Consider the following 23,365-nt stretch of genomic DNA (forward strand, 5'->3'; position numbering starts at 1 on the left):
AAATAGGTTCTTCACTTCAGTTTAAAAGTGAAGACAACAAAAAAAAAAAAAAAAGAAGAACCGGAGCATTGACTTTTTGGTTGCATTCGACGAACCTCACCGGTCGACCGGTAAGTAACCGGTTACGAACCGCTGCATTCTAGCATCTATCGGTTACCATTTTAAGCTGTTGATTGGTGGATTGGAGCAAGTGATCATTAGTTGTCACGTGATTAACTAACCGGTAGCTCTTGGTCGTGCTCGTCGAACGCACCCTTTGCTTACGTTCGACGACCTCGATCGGTAGTTACCAGTAGTTAATCACGTGACAGCTAATGATCACGTGCTCCATTTAACCAATCAACAACTTAAAACGGTAACCGGTTGATCATAGATCGTTGCGGTTAGTAATTGGTTAGTCACCGGTTGACTGGTTGAGTTTGTCGAACGCAACCATTGAAATAACGTAAAACTAAAAAATAGACTGAAAATTAAAAGAAAGTTTGTTAAAATGGTTTTCTATCATTGTAAACTAATTAAAAACTGCTTTTTAGCAAATAGAAAGCACTCGGTTTTCATTTTACAGTATTTATGTCATGGACAGAAATTTCCAAAAATATAAAGAAAACTTTGTTAAAAATTCAGCAGTGAATTCTGAGTATGAATTTATAATTTAGATAAAAGAGGGGAAAGAAATGAAAATAGCTCGAAAAAATTAAAATAAACAAGTAAATCAATAAATCATTTCAACTGATGCTAACAGTCAGTTTCCATGGAAACCGCTTTGAAGAAGCTGTATCAGTTAATAAATAAATAAATAAAGGAAGCCCTTGGGAGCTTATAAACGAGCTAAAAGAACACAAAATGATTCATCTTTTTTGCAAAATATTTTATCCAGGGAACCATTTATTTATTCATTTAAACTTTTTCATCTTTCTCAACTGAAAATTTTGTGAAACGATGTGTTCTGTGAAAAACATTCTCTTAACCTAAGGCTCTCTCTAGGTTTTCATTCAGAATGAAATTCAGCTGAAGTCTAACTTTAAACGATATGGTAAGGAATGCATTTTCTACTTACTTTTATCAGGGGTGCCTTTCCCCCAATTGGTTATAGCGCACCCCTCAAATGCTTGGAAGAACATCTCAGAGAGCCCCTCCAAATGAGAACAAAAATTCTCTCAAAGCTGCCCTCCCCCAAAAAAATGTCAATGTTGCAGCTTGCGCCGTGGACCCTCTTGTAGATTAGTACCGTGCTTTAAGCAAAGTTCTGAAAATGCGATGTCAGTATTTAAAATTTCTGAGCAAAATAAGTTTTATAGTTCTTTAAATCCTATTTTGCTGGTTCATTTTAAATGTGTTAAATTTTTACCCCACTTTCTTCTTCTATTGCTCTTTATTTTTAAGAAGATAGCGATTGCTGCATAAATGTAGCACAAAAATGAGAATTCATGATTTTTTTTTACCCCTTCATAAAGGAAGGGGGGGGCAAAAGGAGGATTTATAAAAAATAATAATAGATAAATAGATTTGTAAAGCAAACGTGGTAAAAAAGTTAGAAGTGACAACTTTTTCCCAAATTTGAAAGAGAAAATTTTTAAAGCAATTTTTGGATTTTTTTTTTTTTTTAACTACATAATAACAATAGTAAGTAATCTGAAATTTATTTGAATTGAAACTAAAAGAATGAGTTCCATCAACCTGTGGTAATGCACCTTATCGCAATTCAAGGTATCAGTCAAGAAAAACTTATTTTGCACAAATGTTCTATTAGAAAGTAGCATGGTACTATACAGTGAGTTAGTCCACATTGAAGGGCAGTTCTCAAAAGGTGGGAACAAAAAAGTTAACTTTGAACAATTTCAAAAATTTTCAAATTTGACATCAATTTTGCTTTTATTCTATAGTATGCATACCTGGAACACAATATATGAACATGAAAAGACAGCAGGTATTTGTAAAAATTGTTAATTAGCAAATTAAATCAGCAATCTGTAGGTAACAGATTTTGGACATTGTTGTCCTGTAGGTAACGGATTTTGGACATCATCATAATGCAAGTTTCACCATTTTTGACAATTGTCAATATGATTTTTAACTTTTCCAATGAAAATTTTATTTACTACTTTTTGAATTTTGCAATTTAATAACAAAGAGGATATTAATGAAGTACTTGAATGGCTGTACATACTGCTCTTTACATATAATAAAGTTTTGGAATGATTTTGAATAAGTTGATGAAAGGTTAAAAAAAAGCTTCATGGAAATAACTATACAGACTCGTAGTTTGATTTATTGAGACAAATAAGGAATAAAAATGGAGACAAATAAATAAGACATATACATTTTTAAAGGAAAAATAAACAAAATGTGCTTTAAGAAAGAATGTAAAAAGTGACATCAGTTTTAATAATGAATATTCTTTCTATTGTCATAAGAATTAAAACGATGTCTTAAAAAAAATTATTGAAAAAAGAAATTCGTATTTCTATTTGGAGATCGTTCAATTTATGTTTCCAAAAAAAGGAGAAAAAAAACCCTAAACTAATAAAAGCGGGAGGGGGGGGGGGGATCGCTAGCGCAGGTGATAAAGTCGCCAAAAGTGGTACAGCTGACGATAAACTACATTAGTCAGACTGGAATTCCCCTCTGGTAACCTTTAGCGTATCGTATACTGTGTTGTCGCCAATGTTGCCAGCGGAAGTTTGCTTGGCGATGTTAGCGCAAAATGGCTTTCGTTCGATCATAGCCAGCCATGTTACTACTGTAATTTATGCATTGTTCAATGTGTAACGTATTAATTATGCAAAATACCAATGGATTAAAGAAGATAACATTATAATAACCTTTTTTATTGAGGTTAGAAGACAGTGGATCGTCAAAAATTATGAATAAATGGACAGAATTATCGGCATCAAGATCGTAACGCCATTTGGACATCTCACATGTATGTTTAAGAAAAATCATTTTTCTTCTAAGATACTGCATAAAAGCTTATGAAAACACTTTTAAACAATTAAAAATTGATTCTGAGGATCGATAAATACCTTTAAAACAAAAACATCATATACTTAGTTCTCAAATAATAGCATTTTAAAGATCGCAACTTTTGGACATACATCAAATTTCAAAGTTACGTTTTTTAAAAATGGTTTACAAAGTTAAATAATCTATCTTTACTTTTGTTATCTGTGTAAAATATTAACAAAAAGTTATTCAGTGTAAGATTCATACCTTTAATTTTTTTTTGAAACGTATGGAAATAATTAAAAAAAATTTTTTTTTAATGGTACATTTGCTCAGTTAACGTTTTGGTATGTCCAAAATTGTGCCTTTTAGCAAAGAAAATATTTTTTAAGGGCATTTGAAGAGCATTTTTTCCATAATTTATGTCAATTCTTGTCTCTATACAGTATTAATAAATAATTAAATATTTAATTAACTCAAAAATTTTTGAGTTAATTAAAATGAAAGTTATTTGGTGTTGAAGCTTCAAAGTTGAGGTCTGTGTTTGTTCCCACCTTTTGAGAACTGCCCTGAAACAAAAGCATTTTCTGCTTCTGGAACTTTGCATTTATCCTTGGTGACTTTAACTCCACGTTTATTGAGGTGTCAAAAATAAAATTAAAAAGATGCTTCACATAAACCAAATATTTATTTAAATCTGGTTTTGAAGAATTAATTAACAGCCTATTTATTTTAACTACAACATAATGAAATTATTTTCTGTTTAAGGTACGAATACTGTAAAGGTTTGACAATTTGTTTATTTTCGACCTTGGCGACGAAAAGCAATTTTAGATATTTACAAGTAATGGCAACCATATATCATTTAGAAATTGATATTGTTGAATATCGCTAACTATCAAATTTTTAGTTTAAAATAACAATAAATATGAATTGCCAAAAATAAAAAGTGCATTTAGTGACATATTCCTACATTTAATAGAAGATAAATATCAATAATTTCATAAACATACCTTTTTGTCTATGATTTAAATTATATGTTTCTGTAATGTAATAAGATTTTTTCTTTTTCTCTTCTTTTTTTTTTTTTTTTGTAAATCTAGAATCGTGGAAAAGCCTTGGATAAACCCAATATTTCAAAGCATGGCACAAAGTCACAAAAAACTAAAAAGGCCTCCAAACCCGAAGCAGAGCGTGAAACTAAGAAAAACCTTGCTTCAAAAGAAATTGTTCAAAAAGAGAAAAAAAGGAGCGAGAGTTTGAGTCGACAAGAGGTGTCAAAGTCTCACCTGTCTTCTCGAAAGACAGAAAGTTTAGACAGAAGTCAGCTGAGAAGAAACTCCAATGCAGAAACTATTAAAAAGGAAATAGTTCAGAAACCTAAAAGAAAAACGCAAGAAAATGTGTCAAAACCTGCTGTAAAACATCCAGTTAAAAAGGGAGAAGTGGTCCAAAAAGCCACAACTTCCAGTAAGGTATCTAGGAGTTCGAGAAGTAAAGTCGCAAAATCCAATGCAGAAATTGCTAAAAGTTTTGTCAAGAATGTATCAAAATCACAGAAAGTTAATGCTGCTGCGCAAAAGAAATTGGAAAAGCAGCATGAGATAAAAGCTGTTCATATTGATGAAGAGGATGAAGGCAGTCCAAGGCCTAGAACAAGCACAATACACAAAGGACCTCCTGATTATATGAATGAGCAGCATGGTGTTAATGGTATGATGATATGCTGATTGATTTAGTATAAAATTATCTAATCATATAAAATCATCTAATTCTAATTGTTTTTTTATGATTCATATTATTGAATGGTTTCTTTGACTTCAGGATAGAACTATCTTTTCACTTTGGGAGAACATGTTTAAGAATTTACTTTTTTGCTTACTGTCCAAGCTTGTGGGAAAAGAAAGTTATAATAATTTACTCTGTAAAGGTTTTATCATGTAATGTTACCAGTTACCTGTTAATTAAAGTAAGACATTTATGAAGTAAAATATATCTTCAGAGTATGCAGTTATTTTTATTATTTAGAGTGGTTCTCCTGACCAAAAAAGGGGCAGGGTGCTTCCTGATTAAAAGGGCACTATTTAATAAAAATTTTGTAGCAGAAAAAGACAATGCTAGGTACTTATATATATATATATATATATATATATATATATATTAACGCCTGCATGCAAAACACAACTACTGTTCAATAATTTTATAATTTTTTAATCAAAGAAAGCTTTTCAGTGTTTGGTCCTAAAAAATATACTAAAAACTAAAAAAAAAGATTTTATATTAAAATTAAAGTGGAAAAGGTGCGTTTCAATGCCAGTATAGGTTTTTTTTTTTTTTTGAGAAGTACAAAAAAGAAGGTAGGGCATTTCAAATGTTTACACAAAAAGGAAAAAAGGACAGAGCACGGCACCCCACTTTGGCAAGCGCCTGGGGCAAACACTGTATTTACTAATAATTGAAATTAAAGATAAGACATAGTGTGCTGTTTATTTTTTATTGATACAGTGAAGCACCGCTTATACATTTTTAAAAGGACTGTATTAAAAAAGCATATAAATGAAAAAATATATAATAGGTATACGTTAATATGTATTAGATTCTGAATAGACCAAATTTTTAAAATGTATAATTGATAAAAACGCATAAAAGAGAAATGTATAAACGGTGCTTCACTGAAGTAAATTATATGCTCACAGTAATTTTTTGACTTGTTGAAATCTTATTCTTTATAAAGCTAATAATGTTCACTAAAGTTTCGTTTTTGCTTTATCACTAACTATTTTAGAAACTTTATGTAATGCTGCTCTTTATTTTATAGAAAATGCACATCCTGAAAATGGAAATTTGGCATCTTTTGAAAAGGTAACTTTTTATTTCATTTCTCTAAATGTAGTTTAGTTTTTTTGGTTTTACTTCTGAAGCATTTTATAATGCATGCAAAATCTGGATATTGTAAGATTTATTTGGAAAGATGACACTTTGTAACATAAAGGACTGAAACCACTCCAAATGTTAGAATTATCAGTATTTATTATTTTTCGGACGTACAAATATGCATGCCTTTCACACTTAAGAAACTTTAGTAGTTTTTAAATAACGAAAGGGGCCTCATAACTTAAATTGTTTATTTATGTTTTGTTAATTGAAATTGTCTTAGACTTGGAGTTGGTTTACAAGAAATTATTTAGATTAAAATTACTTCTATTTATTGTTTTTTTTTATTCATTTATTGTTTTAATTCTTCTTTTATTTCATGAAAAGAATTTTAATACAGTTATTTACTCAATTCTTTGATAAAAATGTATTCCTATGATCAAAAGTTCTTTTGAAAATAACCATTTTAGGATAGTTTGAATGTTGAATCAGATGATGAAGATAAAATTTCATATGAAGAAGATTTTGAGGTAAGTTGATTTTAAAAGGTCACAATTATTTGATTTAGCATTCAATACTTTCAGTGTTGGCTTTAAAGCTTTCACCTTTTTTTCTTTTCAGTGAAAGTAGAACCTTAAGATATAACTCTGTATTATATTAGTAAAATTAAAAGGGCATTTATGCACGGGGGGGGGGGGGACCCAACGGAATATTGGGTTTTGTTGATAGGTCTATTTTACATGAATCTAAGGAAGTTAGCTTAGAAGGGCTAATATGTATAGTCTTGAGCAAAAAAATAAAAATAGGAGGGGCATGATTTCCACTTACTTAAGTTTATTAAAATAGAAAACATTTGAAGGCTAAATTTCTGCATGTATGTCAAAACCAGGGGTCATTGTTTTATGCTTTTCAAATCCCAAGGTAATTTTGAAATCAAGAAAAATTAATACTTCAACAGAGTTGTAAATACTTTTAATTGTTTACCAGAAGTGATTGTTATTTACAACAGGATGAATTTAAGAGGACTCTTAATTTCTATTGGGGATTGATAACTTGATTGATAACAGATAGGCTCGACTATCATCCATCTGGTCCCAGAGCCTGTTGCTGGTCATCACTTCGGTACTTGTATAATTTTACTTCACAAATACTTGAAGAAGTAATATTTTGTCAAAATATATTCTATAATGATAAATTCCCCCCTTTTTTAAAACAGATTTCTCTCTCTCTCTCTCTTTTTTTTTTTTGTAAAGATTGATTTTTTTGTTCATTGTGTTCAATTCAGTAATACAGAGTTACTCCCAAAAGCAGATGGGGCATCTTTTGAATCTTAAAACATTTAGCCCTTTAATAAGCTAAGTGAATAAGCTGAGCATGCACTTTTAAAAATGGCAAAACTTAGTGAAGCAAATCAACTATTAAACAAAAAAAAAAGGCTATTAATCATAAACCCACCTGTCATGAGAAAACACATGAAAAGCATGGAGAGTACCTGTTGCCCCTCCTTGGATCTCTTCATGTGAAGGACCAGTGCCTCCAGTCCCGTCATTTCCTGGGGGTCAGAGGATTGTGACTGCTTAATCTCTTGATTCACTTGATAAAGGTAATTCATTGTTCCAGAGTACTTATAAAATTTTATGTAGTAGAGAGTAAAAAGAGAGTACACTACAAGGGCAGATCCAGGAAATGTTCAAGGAGGGGGCGATTTTTTACTGTTTACTCTTTGAAACTTTTATTTCGAAAAATTTTCGAAGGAGTAAACTGAACCCCCTTCTCTTACCTTTTGCGTAATCAAAGGTGTCCTACAGTTGCAATTATTTCGAAAAATATTCAGAGGAAGCCCTTGAACCTATGTCTAACATCATCAAAGATTGTCTAAAATTGAGGTTTTGAAACTTCAATTTCGAAAACAATCCAAGAGAAAATTCTGGTCCCAATCTCCGGAGCAATAAGAAATGGGATACAATTTCATGAGAATTCCGGGGAAGAGCTCCCTTTCTCCTAACACCAACGAAGTTTGTGTAAAATTGTCATTTTTGAAACTTAAATATCGAAAATATACCTGAAGAAGGTTCCCGTATGCCCCTCAAGGAGGGGACGATCGCCCCCGTTGCCCCTCCCTTGTATCCGTCCTTGGTACACTATAACAGTGTTCAGGCGACAATTTGTTATAATGCTAGCACTATCACTTTCTGGAATAGCAAGTGCCCAACAAAATATATGACAAATAACTGTCCATTTTCTTCCAGAAATCCATAAGTAACCTGTTCAGTTAACCGCATAACCTTAGGTGTTAAGAAATGACTCATGTGAACGAATTGCTGTCATTTATCAAGATGACTCAAGCTTAACCCGCAGAAGAAGAACACTGTGCAACTTCGTAATGAATAAATACTTTTGTGCTTGAAAATTAAATGAAATGAATTACCAATGTTTCAGTACACAAAAATTGCAAATTATTGCAGTTAATACTGGAGCTTAATACTAAAACAGTAGAGGGTTAACAGTAGAGAAAAGTATAAGAAAAAAATAAAGGATGCCTCTTAGTAAGATCAATAGATACATAAAGGTCAATAGATTAATCTACTGAATGCAAATTTGTGCCTTCAAATCAGTTTTATAAAAATAATTTCAAAAAAAAAAAAAAAAAAATTAATCTTCCAAGGTGCAACTAAAAAAACTATACCCACTTTTGTTTGTTATGAAAGTGCTTACGACAATTAAAACTTTTGTCTGAGAAAATTTCAACCCTCAATATTCTTCAAATCTAACATTTTTTATTCATTCCTTTTTGAAACTGTTATTAATATCATAATTTTTAAATAAAATATATCTTATTCAAAATGTAAGCTCTTTTCTTCAAATGACATTAGTTTTTATGGCTCCTTCTTTACAAAATGAAAAGAAAAGAAAACAATGGGTGACGCTCTGGTCTTTACTAAACTGGTCCTTGTTTGTTTATTATCATTTAAAATTGCTTTAATTCATCACAGGCACAAAAAACTGTAAATAACTTATGTAATTGGTCATAAAAGTCAAATATAGTTATAAATTGTCCCTATCTTTACAGGAATATGATTCAGATTTTGAAGAGAGTGATACAGATTCAGTCTCACACAGCAGTGAGTCCAGCAGTGAAACGGACGGAGAAAATTCAGACGCTGATGGGACAGCTGAAAAAAATGTAATCAATACAAACATAAAAACTCCTATTATTAAGGAAGCAGCCCCTCTTCAAATGAAAAGGCCACTTCCATCAAAGGTAAGTTTTTGTTTTCCTTTATAAGATATCAACTTTTGTGCAGTAAAATTATTCAAAAAAAAAAAAAAAAAAGATAATAATAATGATAAATAAATAAAAATAAAAATTAATTAATTTGAATTCTGATATTTTTTGTTAAAAATCTGTTTTTCGCAATCCGAATTGCGACAGGAGCCTACTCATTGGTGTTATTGTTTCTAGAAACTGCTCTTGTCTCCCCAAACCTGCCTCTTCTCCTGGGTGGTTATGTGTGTATATAGTTGTGTGTGTGTATGTGTATTTGTGTGTAGACGCACATGCATGTGTAAGCTTGTGTGTGCATGCACGTAGACATTCTAGCTCCTGAAAGAATAAATAGATTTTGATTTAGTTTTTTTTTTTTTTAATGGTGGCATTGAGAGTTCCAGACTATGATTCATTTGACTTGGGATTTTTTAATTTTATATGAGCCGCTCAGAAGACAATGGGGTTAAGTCCATTTTTTGATATTTTCTGATTTTTGGAAATTTTGATGAAATAAATAATAATCTTATTTATTTAAGGATTTACTCGTTGGTTACTATTTTCCAGGGTAAGCAGCCCTTTTTTTAATAGCTTCTGAATATTATTATATAATAATTTCAGAAGCCATTGTGAATAAGTCCACCTTTTATCAATACTTTTTTTATATAAACTTTGAAATAAAAATTAAATTCTTCTTCTTCTTTCGATATTTGTTGGCAACACTGAAAAACAAGAAATTCTTTGTAACTTTAACCGTTACCTTCTAATTAGAATTGTTTGAGTTTTACGAATGTGCGTCAAAACACAAAAATATTACGTTGAAGTGTTTGTGAAAATTATTGTGTTATCAAAAACATTTTTATTATCAAATAAATTTTCTTTAATAACTGTAAAAACTCTAACTTTTTAAAATAATAAAAAAGATTTATTGTAAGGCTAAAACTAAAAATGTCAATGGAAACAGAACACAGTGAAAGTGAAAGTGATACGATATTTCATTCTAATTCAAGGAGAGTTAACCGTATTGATTCTGTTACATTGTCAGATAACCAAGATATAGAAAAAAATTTTGAAAAAAAAAAAAATAGAACCGACTTCAAAATTGCTCTAAAAAGTGAAAAATAATTTTATTCTTTAAACACCATCGATAATGCTTTTAAACATAATTTTTGAAGTTGGCGCAAAAACAAAACGTAAAATCCAGTTTAACCATGCTTCGTTCCTATTTTTATCAAAAAAGCATCCAAAGTTACGAACGAAACATTTATATCGTTACTCAAATATGCTGTCATCAATGCGTAATGCATGTGGTAGTGAAGAAACTGGACCTGGTTAAATTTATACTTGTAGTTGAGTTATGGCTGTGAATGATTTTATGGATCGTTTTTGCGCCAACTTCAAAAATTATGTTTAAAAGCATTATCGATGGTGTTTAAAGAATAAAATTATTTTTCACTTTTTAGAGCAATTTTGAAGTTGGTTCTATTTTTTTTTTTCAAAATTTTTTTATTTCATTCTTTTTAGTGTAAATGTAGATATTTCAGTAAAAGTAAGAAGTTACCTAGTAAGAAGTTCGGCTCTATATCACTGTATTGCTTTAGAAAAGCCTTTATTCAAAATTATCATTACAATTACTATTAATGTTATATGGCACCAAACTTTTATAACAATGAGTTTCATTTTGTCGCGTAGATGAAGATATCAAAGACAATGTGAAAGCCAAATGAAGCGAATACTCGTTAGTCTCAACTCGAGATCTTTATTCAGAACCACGAATGAACGTTACATCTCCTTATATACAACTTGAGAAAGTGCTGGAACTTTCCAGACTTGGAAAGATACAGAAATTAATAGAACATTCGAGAAAATACGGGAAACAGTAGAAACGAAATTTTAGTAAAATTCACTTTGTCCTAGTCGGGATTTGAACCCGGGTCGCTCGTGTGGGAGGCGAGAATTCTACCACTGAGCCACCGTTATCCACGGATGAAAAGTGCGTACTTCGCTATAATATCATTTTAATCATTTAATAGGGAAATTGCATAACATGTACTGTTTTTTGCCCATAACTTTTTTTCTAAAGAACAAATATAGTCAAACAAAGTAATGGGACCTAAGTTAAGCCATCCCCTATCCATTAAAAAAAGAATCATCAAAATCGGTTCACTAGGTGAGATGCTATGAGTGGACAAACAAAAAAAAAACATACATACGTATGAACTGATAACCGCCTCCTTTTTGAAGTCGGTTAAAAATAATCAAAATAACGGAAAAGTTGGTAGAAAATGCAGCAGAAATTCTGGGAAATGATCGAGAAATGTTGAGAAACAAAAAAGGATACAAGGTAAACAATATCAAAATAGAAATAAGAGAATAATTCCTACAAAGAAATTTGATAATAACTTGTAACTGTTTACGACTTTGTAATCGCAAGAGAACCTTTTATCAAAGAAAACAGGGAATGAAATTTTTTTACAAGCTTAATGATCATCATAAGCAAAATATTTTATTTAAATGGGTTAATTAGAGTTCATGCTATCAAAAGACAACGACTCAGGAATAACACCAAGGGACCAAGATCTCAGTCTTTTGAATATTTTATTAGACTTAATGGCCAAGATGTTGGTGTTTGCAAAAAATATTTTATAGAAACATATCAAATAAGTAACAGGTGACTATATAATTGCTGTTCAAAGGAAGGTCTGAAGGACCACCGGGAGCAACATATTCCATGTAACAAAATAGATCATTCCCATGTAAGAAAACACATAAGTTCCTTTCCTGCTATTTCAAGCCATTATACAAGAAGTCATAATCCCAGACGCAGATATTTCCGACAAAATTTAGCTTTCATTTTAAGCAACCTTCAAAAGATACTTGTGCAAAATGTGATTATTTGGTAATAAAAAAACAATCTACAATAGATGAAGAAAAAAATGCAGCTGAAGTTTAACATGACAAACACTTGCGAAATGCAGAAACCGCCCGTAATAGTATGGCTAATGATCAACTAAGAGCTTCAGACGAAATATACATGTTTAGTTTTTATTTAGAACTAGTGGTACCTGCACGGCTTTGCCCGTAATAGAAAAATTAAAAGGTCTTTTGGTTGACCTGTATATTTACAAATAATGTAGGGGGAATTTTCTCGTCAATTATCTTGTGCCCATGTTACGATAATTTCGTAATTTACTCGTCCATCTTATGATAGTTTTGTACTTAAAATTGGAATAGAAAAAGAACCACATCAAATTTTCGAAAAATCGCTTTGATGTGCACACCCCCATGCTACAAACTAACTTTGTGCCAAATTTCATGAAAATCGGCCGAACGGTCTAGGATCCGCGTCACAAAGATCCAGACATCCTCCGGACAGAGAGACTTTCAGCTTTATTATTAGTAAAGAAAAGCATTACCATTTCCGAAACTGTCCACATCAGTGGCTCTTTACAAGAGAAACTTACATGTATACAATCTTGGTTGCCATGATTTAAAGACTTACGAGGGCTACATGTATGTTTGGCCTATAATCCAAGCATCGCGGTTTTCACAAGAAGTGTTATCCTGTTTAACTAAACACATTAAATTGCATGCAAAGGATTTTCAAAAAATTATAATGTATTCAGATTCATGTTCAGCGCAGAATCGAAATAAAAAAACTATGATAAGTTTCCTGAGACTGGTTCATATAAAAGCTGAATCAATTAAGCTTAAATTTTTATTAAGTGGGCACAGTTATTTGCCCAATGATGCTGATTTTGCAGTTATAGAAGCTTATGCAAAAAAAATTCTGTATATTTATAACCTTAGTGACTGGTATCATATAATACGAAATAGTAAAAGAAAGAACCCTTTCGGAGTTGTCGAAATGAATCCACTAGAATTTCTTTCCACAAACCCATTGGAAGAAGTTGTTACCAACAGAAAAAAATGAACAAGTGAACTAACAGTCAATTGGCTTAATATGAGATGGATAAAATTGGAAAGGTCAAACCCAAGCAGCATTAAATTCAAACATAATTTTGATGAGGATGATACCTTTCATGTAATTGATATTAAAAAAAAAAAAAAAAATAGGTAGGCCAGTAAATTTAAAAAATATAACGCAACCTATATTATATCCTAGTGGCAGAACATTTTCAAGAGAAACAAAAAAAGACATCATATGTTTATTAAAGTATATACCTCCAATTAAACACAACTTTTTCAGGACATTAAGGACAACATGTGGAGATCAAGATTTTACATTTAAATAATGCGGAAGAATATGATATTTGTTATGATGAATAAACATAAAACTTATGACAATAAATGTTATTTTATTATTATTACATAAATTCCTTATCTTTTTCAGCTGCCAAAAGGTATAAGTTCTAAAATTATTAAGATGCTGTGATTTTTTCAATAAATACTTACATTTTTATTTACACATCCTGTACATATCTTGTTTTTTTTGCACAGTTTACACCTTGAAAAAAGTCTTTATACACTTTTCTAATTAAATTAAAAAACCAAGAATTTTATAAACTAATGTATCAAAAAACATTAATTTTCTCAATTTTTGTGTTTTGGACTTAATCGCATTGGCTTCTGAGCGGCTCAGTTTTATTCCAAGCTACACATGTTATTTTCTGATGCAAGTTAAAAAGGTATATATAGCATCTATGTTTGGAAGAGAAAGAATTACCTTTAAGGCTGTAGCACTAATTATTTTTTATGTGTCCTATAGTTAACTTATTGTCATTAAATGTGGTACAAATGTTTTAGATATTGACGACTCAATGTATGGAAATTCACTGTTCATACATTGTAAAGCTAATCTTGATTAATTTTTTTTTCATAGAATGAAAGAGCATTCCTCAAAATGAGTGATCGTTCTTCTCTTTTCCCCAACAAAATGGAGATAAAAAGTGACGTTGAAAAACCTATGAAGGCATCACGTTCTTTCATCAATTTTGCTTCAGCTGTTGAACAAGAAAAAAAGAAAAAGTGCACCAATAAAGTGTTGTAAGTAGCATATTGCTATATAAAGGGCATTTTGATGTCTTTTACGTATCTGAATTGTTAATTACAGTAGACTCTTGATTATCCAGACTAAAGTGGCAGATTGACAGTCCGGATAACAAAAAATCCGACTAGGACGGGTTCCATCTTCTAACTCCATACCCTATTTAATTTAAAACACATGTAATTACATATTTTGGATAAATATCAAAAGCAGAAGTAGTACTTACTGTTTTATTTAATAGATACTTATTTAGTTTTCATTTTGAGAAAAAGTCCTTGATGGAGGACTGTTTTTGCTTTTCAGCCCTTTTACGAGAAGCAATGTTTCTGCATTTACGCAAGCAGATTACATCAGCTGGAATCGTTTCCTCTTTCTTACTTATATACTCAAGAGCTGCCTCAATCATTTTAAATCCTCCTGAGTGTGGGATGAGATTTTTTGTGATCTCCTCCTCTTCTTCTGGTGTTTCTTTTTGTACGACCATTTCTGTGATATCATTGTCTGTCATTTTATGAACTTCGTCACTTTCCATCCATTCTGTGATATCCTCTTCACTGACACAGTTGCATCCTGGTATTTTTTCAAGCAATGGAAAAATCCTTTTTTTTTTTCCTTTAATTCAGATTTGAACTTACAAAGTTCACCTCTATTGTCTAAAAAATTGTTCCAAGATTTTAGAAGTGATGAGCTTGGAACTTCAGCCCATGCTTGGTCCCCCCATCTTATAACGTCTAGCATGTCAATTTTCTGCAAAGTTGTTAAGTAATCTTCATCATTATTAATTGCTGATAACAACAATTTAATAAAAATTGCCAGTGATACCTCCTCTTTAGCATTTGAGCACACCCTGATTCCTGGGTCGGATTTAGGGGAAGGCAGGCGGGGCAACTGCCGGGGGGCCTCCACAACAAAGGGGCCCCCACAAAAAAATGTTTAAAGTATCCTAACTTTCACAGGTCGAAAATATCGTATGTATGCATATATATCAAAATATTCTGAAATATATCAAATTATCGGATATTTTCAAAAATATGACGATCTTTTCGAACCCTGATTAGGGACCTCCACTCCTTCGTTTCCCCGGGGCCTCCACAATTCCAAATCCGGCCCTGCCTGATTCATTGGTTGGCAAAGAAGAGTTACATTGGGTGGCAAAATTACAGCTCTTATGCCGCCATAAGCAGGGCCGGATTTAGGGGAGGGCAGGCGGGGCTTCTGCCCCGGGGCCTCCACAACATAGAGGCCCCCACAATAAAATTTTTACAAAATATCCTAACTTTCACTGGTTGAAAATATTGGATATATACGTATATATCAAAATATTCGGATATATATCAAAGTATCGAATATTTTCAAAAATACGATGATCTTTTCGAACCCTGATTAGGGGCCTCTACTCCTTCCTTGCCCCGGGGCCTCCACACTTCCAAATCCGGCCCTTGCCATAAGTAAGTTCGTCAATGCACGGATGAGATGGTGCATTGTCGTGGTTAACAATGTTTTTCTTGGCAAACCATTTTCTTTCAAATGTTTTTTGATAGTCGGTACAAATTCATTGTGAAACCAAGTCAAAGATGGCTGAATTCATCCATGCCCTCTTTTGATGTGCGTAATGTAGAGGCAACAATTCCTGACTTTTCAGTTTTTTAAAATCTCTAGGTTATCTTGACTTCCCTATCAAAGTCAATCTAAGTTTATGATTACCAGTTGCATTACTGCAAGCCAGGATGGTGACTCTTTCCTTTCTTTTCTTGTATCCTGGAGCAGTGGCTTATCTTTTTGATGCAAGCATTTTTGTTGGCAATATTTTATAATTTCATCCAGTCTCAGTGACTGCGAGACAGCTTCTAACATTCATCATTTTCAACTACTCCCCCCTGCGCGTAAAGTGAATAAAGACAAACTCGAACCTTTCCTCTTGATTAGTCATCAGTGTCATGTGCAAAAGTGACTGCAAGACAGCTTCTAACTAATGTGCCACCTGTGTTAGTGGGGGATCAGGATGCATGGAGGTTGCGTGCAGGGGATAGAAAAAGAAAACATTTTAGTGTTCTTTATTTTCCCCATGCGTTTCTATGACTAGATCAACAAAAACTTTCTTTACTAAGCCGGATAGTAAGGAGTCCGTATATTTGTGAGCCAGATAATCTAGAGTCTAACATACTTTTAAAAATGATTTTTGTACTTTAAGTATTCATGTAAAAAGCCATAAAAAATTATTAACTATATTAAGTGCTCATAAAATTATTAAGTGTTAGGTTAATGAGTTTATTAAGTTATTAAATGAAACAGAGGGTATCTAAAGCTACTTTTTATACACATTTTCAATTCCATATCAATTGAACAAGAATTTGTTATTAATTATTTTTACGCATAAACTATCATCATACATAATTTTCCTTTCTGTTTGACTTATTTTGCTTTAAATTATTCAGTTTTATTTGAATTTTGTCAATAATTTTTCTACTAGGAAGTATTTATTTTCCTTTATTTCTATTAAATCTTTAATTTCTTCAAAGATTGCATTACTTTGTTTTAAGATTTAATGTGAATCCTGGTTGTTAAGATAAATTTAAAAAAAAAATTGAAATTGGTGTGAATTTAATGCATTTTCATGCCATTATTTGTAGCAGTATCTTTTAAAAGATGCATATTTTTTTTTCACCCTCAATAGCTCAACAGTTAGATTTTCTTGCATATTCTTGATCTAATTCTATGCAAAACATATTTCCAGGAAGCGGGCTTCAGAATTACTTGATATAATAACACTTGATGTCGTTCCTTTTGACATAATCGATGTGCCTCCTATGAAATACGAAACATATATCAGGACATTTGGAAAATCAGGCAGCAGTCAGGTATGTGCTTGAAGAAAAAATAATAAAATAAACTGCCTTTTTTGCGCATTTCTGTGGGTTTTTATTTTTCTTTTTGTTCAAATCAATTGTTTGTTTTTGCTACTTTTACGCTCATTTTTTAATGAACTATTAGTTAATACTGTCGGCCCCACTTAATTGAATACCGTTGGTTCCAAAGAAAGCGGGGTATTTGATTAAGCGTGGAAATGTTCTTTACCTTTTTAAATTGACAATATTTGTCTTAAAATGGAATAATAATGAATCAAAAGCAATATGGTGGAAGAAATTAATGTTATCAATGAAACGTTTTTGAAATAAGCTAAACAAACGACAAAGTAGTATAATAATCCAGACTTTATTTTATAAGTACTTCCTATGTGTGAAAATTATAAAAATAGCAAATTACTTAAGTTATAAAATCTTTGTTTTGGTACCTTTTTGCAGTACATTATCTTTTGTTGAAAACGTCCATAATAACGGATAGCTTGCTCAAGGTCTTTCGGGAATACTTTTCTAACTCCTTCTTTCCCTCCTCGTCTGCCCTGTTTTACATTTAATATTTATGCATTTATTATCCTCTGAAGGGAATTTATTTATTTGTGTAATTCAATTTAACTATCAACTGCATTATCTATTTTTTTCTTTAATAGTAGCAACAAAAGAAATGAGATAGAATGGTAGTAATTTTTTGATGAATGAATGTTAATTTACTCACTCGCTGTTGCCAAAAATATTATTTTATGTTTTTAAATCAATAAATTGTTCTATGTAAGTTATTTTTTGTTTATGCAAAAAATTTCACTCCAAAAATATTTGTGAAAGCTGATCAATATTATTCCATTGTCCGGGGAAATTATTCAACTAAGCAGGAGCCTTTAACATTGCGTCAATGTGGTAATATTCGGTTCCAGGAGGTTTTATTTGTATAAGCAAGGTATTTGTTTGTCTGTTTCTCAATAAAGTGGGGCTGACAGTAATTAAAAAAGCTAACTGAATTTTGAAAATATGATTTTTAAGTAATTTTTTATAATAATGTTTTAAATAGATGAAATGAAGAATAAGAGAAAAATTGGTATCCATTTTAGATGCATATAAATCAAAATAGTGTACAAAAAGAAAAAAAATCCCTGGCCCCAAGGGCGTTCATATAGGGTGGCGAGTGGGGGCTCGAGCCCCTCCTTAGAAATTAGAACTTCCTTGCTTTTAGTACTTTTTTCATTTTAAAAATGTAAAAACATTTCTTCTCCAGTCATTAATGAATAAGTTATTAAAAATTTCAAATTATAATGACTCCAATTTGTCCTGAAATCGGTTTCCATGGGGAAAATATCCAGCTAAACCATGGGGAAAGTATCTGAGCCCCCCCCCCTAACAATTTTGTATATGGGCGCCCTTGCCTGGCCCCCTTTATGCTTATCCTTTTGTCTGAATCCCCTCGTCAACTAACCTCTCAAAACTATTTTTAATCCTATTTCAAGCACAACTTTCGGAAAATGCTTTTTTAATGCCTCTGTAAGTAATGAAACAGAATTCTAGAAAATATTAGAATAAAACTTTAGAACACTTTATGAATGTAATTTTAATAAGAATTCTAAATAATACGCTTTAAGTTACTGATGTCGAGCTGTGGATAAGGCAGAACTATAAGCATACACCTACAGCCCGGTTACAACATCTAGAAGTTAGTTTCGTCCTTATTATGGATTCATCAGCCTGGAAGTCAGAACCAAACTGAAGCAGATGTCCTGTCCTCTGGTTGTCATAACCAGCTGCCTGTGTCCATATATACTTGTAGTTCTGTTTTAGCCCCAGCTTGTGGGGGGTAACTTACAGCTTGCTGCCTAAAGTTTTTACCTTCATTTTACGACTTGAGCCACGCCATTGGTTGCAGACTCTTGCTAGTCAGCTGAACAAATTCCAGTATGATGGTAATCTCAGTTTCAGTGAGAGGACATCTGCTTCCAGCTCTGCTATTGACTGTTCCAGACTGATGGGTCCATAACTAGGACCAAACTGTAGTCTCTTGATGTTGTAGTTGAGGTGTCTGTTGGCATATGCTTGTAACTCTAAATATTATTTATTGAATTCAATTTATAAAATAATGTCACAAAAACAGGCCCACATCTATAAATTTTGTGCCCCTTGCACCAAAATCTCTAGGTCTCCTCCCCTAAGGCCAGCAATGTATCTTTGATACATTAATAAGTCTTAGTACAAGTTTTTTTTCCCCAATTTCTTGGGTCCTTGGGCCCTTGCACTGCGGGATCTGCGGGTATGTAGATCTGGGCCTGCGCAAAAAAAAAGGTTTTTTTTTCGTGACTGTAAAGCGATTTTCCCAACTGACTAATTGTTATTAAAAAAAGTCACTTGTACAGCCTTTTGAAAAAACATCTAAGTATTTTAGATCTTAGAATATACTGAACTAATGAACTTTTTGGAGTAAAATGTTTGTATTACTTCTCTGTTTCTTAAATAATGTTTTATGAATATATTATCTTTTTCGTAGTTTAATTTTTTGAAATATTTGCTAAAAAATTGAATTACTCTAGTTCTAGGCAACTAGTTTTGAGCTATTGAATGTTTTGCAAAATTGCTTGATAACTAATTATTTAATATTAACGCCATTTTATTTATATTGTATGAAGTTTTTTTTAAATCTTGTTTAGTTTCTTTAATGAAAGATTTACTTCTATACAGACTTTTATTTCAACTAAAATATTTTAATATTATTCATTGCCTGGCTTATACTGTTTGTTATTGAACAAAGCACATTTTACAGCATAACCTATTGAAATCTCTATTTGCTCTTCAGGCATTAAACACATTCAGTTACTTTGATAGGTATTTACTCAGACGGAGAACAGTGAAGAAGAGGAAGCTCAAACCGATGTGATAGAAATGTTAGATAAGTGGACTCAGTATCCTCCGCATGATGTTAATGGCTGTGGAGGCAAGTACAAATACTAAGACTATCAAAACCTTTTTTTTTTCTTCTTTATCTTAGTAGTTTGAAAATATGTTGGTTTTGGTATCAGCACCATTACTATGTAAAAGTCACTGAATAAAAAATATAGTGCTAAAAATATTAAAAAGGGAAAAGAGTTTACCTCAAAAGCTAACTTATATAGTGAGCATATTAAAAAAAGGGGGACGGGTGACAAATTAAAGTTTTTGTAGCCCAGGATTTCAGTCTAGTTTTGAAACATAATTTTTAAATTGTTTTCAATGTTCTTTGATTATCTTCAAATTTCTATACTCTATAGTTGCTTACTCTCTGTTTCTAACAGCTAAAATTTTGTGTAAATATTGCATAAGAGGAAAATTAATAAATCAGCATACTTTTAAAACTACACCATCATTTATGATGCGATGGGGTTGTTTCCTTCAGTCAAAAGTAGTACTTTTTGTCACTGAAATTGATGGAATAAGCAAAAAAAAAATATATAAATAATAATAATAATAATAATAATAATAATAATAATAATAACATGCACTCAGAAAATACTGTCATTTTCCCAACAGTTATTTTTTAATGAATTTTTTAAAATGTCCGATTTTTCAAACAAGGCGTGTTATTGATGACGTCACAAATGATGCACTATAACACATTTTTCTACCGCATTTCCATGTTATGATAATCAAGAAGCGAATTAAAATTGCGCTCTACGCTTGCTATCAAACATATTGTTGCCAATACACATGAGTAAAGATGCAAATTAAATATTTTGGACCGTGAATGGCAACACTGAATGGCATTTCATCATTTGTGATGTCATCGGCAGAAGCGTTAAACGATAAAGAGCACCGTTTTAAGTAATTTTTTTAAAATATTAAACTTAAAGACATCATTTAAAAAATTATCAGATTCTGTGTTTTTAAGCATGCTTTTTCAGAAAAAAATACTTTTAAAAATTTTTAAACGACCCCATTACCAAAAATAATACAAACTCGCATTTGTTTTGCTCATTTGCGTTATAACATGCTTATTACTGTATTTCAATTACAATTTGTTTTTTAACTGGCAGCTTATTTTACCTTTCTTTCTTCTTTTTTTTCCTCCCTCCCCACTTCTTTTTCCTTTTTTACAGATTTTATTACTTGCTTTTCTGATCAGTTTCATTTTACCTTTTTAGGTGACAATGTTGCAACTTCTGAAGGACATAAAGATTTGAAAGCTTTGTTTGAGTCTCGATCTGCACGCTTGTCAACATTTTTGCAAAATTGTAGCAATGTATGATAAATATCTATAATATTTTTATAAACTTCAATTTTTATGCTCTAAAAGATGAAAATTTCTGTAATTGCATTTCGCTTTCCTTACTGCACTTAAGAGAATTTATTATAACTTAAGAACTTTAAAAAAAAGCAAGAAACTACTAACAACAAAATACTAACATTCCATTGTAAATGAGCAACTTTATGTAATCTTATACATATAAAATCTGAGTATCTATCTATCTATGTCCAAGCTTCTTCTCCCGAACGACAGTGAACTGACCATCGAACCCGGTATCGATGGATTCGTCATCTTCCCGTCTTCATGTTTGGCTATTTAACATAATCCTCCGATAATAATTAGCGGAGATATCAATTAAAAATTATTAATTATGACTCTTAGATTTCAAAATCAAATCACTATTTTTCGAAGGCTTTCCTCCATTCAAATTATTATTCAGTGCTTCAACTCAACTTTCCGGATGAACGCTTTTATTAAAATTCACAGCGTGAAGAAAATCATTGAGATGAAAGATCTGTTGCCATTTCTTTTTCTCGAATATGAACAGGTAAAATTCTTGTTTTTGTTTTGAGGCTTTTCCTGTAATCAGGGGATTTAAATTGTTTACTTTTTTGGGGGGTTTTACGCAATCTGCCGCAAAACTACACTGACTTTTTTTTTGGTTCAAGCCTGAGTGCTGAATTTGCGTCACTTGACATAACTTTTATTTTTGAGGTGGACCGTGCAAAGCCGGGCGACGCAGCTAGTATATTATATGAAGGCTGTGTGCTTCCTTGTTGATTTCCAATAAGTTGTTTAATCATCTATTAGGGGTCATCAATTAATTTTGTTAGGGCTCCATTTTAAAAATTTTCAGTGTGTAGCTATCCAGTTGGTGAATTAGTGAATTTCTTCCTGCATAAAGTATATGTTTTAAGTTGAAGTTAAAGTTTTATGTATCATTTACAACTTATGTTTAATTTTTGATTTACTGTTATAAGATTTGACATTCAATGCTTGCTTAAGGTCCACTTATAATATTTTTTTTTTTTTTTTTTTGTAACTTGTTGACCCCTGAGCTATTTGAGCTAAAAGAGGTATGTTAGCTTAAAAGTTGTCTACCTTTTCCTTAGGTTGGGCTTGGTCCAAAGATTGATCCTAGTTGTAATTAAAAAGGTCTTAAGATATAAGGTTAATGCAGTTTTTGTTTAACCACTGAAAATTGTGTTGAACATACTACATGAAAGTCCCGCCAACAACACATAACAATCATTGTTTTTTTTATGCAAACACTTTTAAAGAAAAACAATGCTTTTTATCAGGTGCATAATAATTCTTAATATTCTAATACATAAAATATCCATATAGGATATCCAATATTCCAAATTTTCCTTGCGCTTAAGTTGCGTTCTTTGTTTAAAAAAAAAAAAAAAACAATTTTGTTTTGCTGAATACGATTATCATTTGAAAACAACTTGTACAGTTTTTCTGTTTTTTAAAAAGTTGTAGTGATAGTTTGCTTTTATTTCAGGTTATACTTTCAGTTCTTGATGAAGAATTTCCTGCTCTTGGTTTAGGGAAAAGTACAAAACAAAGGAGCAACTTGTTTTACAGCAATAGCTATCATACTTTACCTTCTTTAAATTTTTTGAAAGGTATTTTATGCATAAATTTTTGGTACCATTATAGAAAACTTGCTTATAAATTGTAATGCATAGTTTTGGCAGAAAGGTCTTAAATATTTTCATATTTTTATGCATTATATTTTATGCTTGTTTGAAATTTATTTACAGACACTCCAGTAAGAAATGTGTATTGTTCAACAGAATCTTGTCAGTATATAATTACAATTTATGATACTATGATAAAAGTGAGTGGATGCATTACTGTTATCATTACTCTTATTATCAGTATTTACTTAATTATCATGCATTGCTTAAATCATAGCTTTAAAAAATTATACATTTTCTTTCCTTTCTTTAACTTTTTACTATAGTATTTTATTCTATTTTATTTTATTTTTACTTTAATCAAATAGAGATACAGTATTGTGTTCTATATCCATTATAATTTCGATTATTTGTTTTGATACTTGATCATTCTCCTATTGTTGCCATTAGATAAGTCTTGCATTGGTCATTTTCAAATTTGATCCCATGACACATCGTGAAATATTAATTTTTCCTTTAATTTCATTTATG

The 23,365-nt window shown here is 31.4% G+C and overlaps 1 protein-coding gene across 1 annotated transcript in view; it reads left to right on the forward strand.

Moving 5' to 3' along the window:
- The first annotated feature begins 6,297 nt into the window (after nucleotides 1–6,297).
- LOC129216930 (cytoplasmic dynein 2 intermediate chain 1-like) overlaps nucleotides 6,298–23,365 on the forward strand; it is a 64,576-nt gene continuing 47,508 nt past the window's right edge. Inside the window, exons 1-8 of the mRNA XM_054851146.1 lie at nucleotides 6,298–6,347; nucleotides 8,888–9,079; nucleotides 13,926–14,089; nucleotides 16,825–16,948; nucleotides 19,790–19,898; nucleotides 21,082–21,179; nucleotides 22,696–22,819; nucleotides 22,958–23,034. Of these exons, the coding sequence (XP_054707121.1) occupies nucleotides 9,056–9,079; nucleotides 13,926–14,089; nucleotides 16,825–16,948; nucleotides 19,790–19,898; nucleotides 21,082–21,179; nucleotides 22,696–22,819; nucleotides 22,958–23,034 (720 nt within the window). The 5' untranslated portion in view covers nucleotides 6,298–6,347; nucleotides 8,888–9,055. The remainder of the gene's footprint in view (nucleotides 6,348–8,887; nucleotides 9,080–13,925; nucleotides 14,090–16,824; nucleotides 16,949–19,789; nucleotides 19,899–21,081; nucleotides 21,180–22,695; nucleotides 22,820–22,957; nucleotides 23,035–23,365) is intronic.

This window comes from Uloborus diversus, chromosome 2 (assembly GCF_026930045.1).
Source record: "Uloborus diversus isolate 005 chromosome 2, Udiv.v.3.1, whole genome shotgun sequence".
In the NCBI taxonomy this organism is placed as follows: domain Eukaryota; kingdom Metazoa; phylum Arthropoda; class Arachnida; order Araneae; family Uloboridae; genus Uloborus; species Uloborus diversus.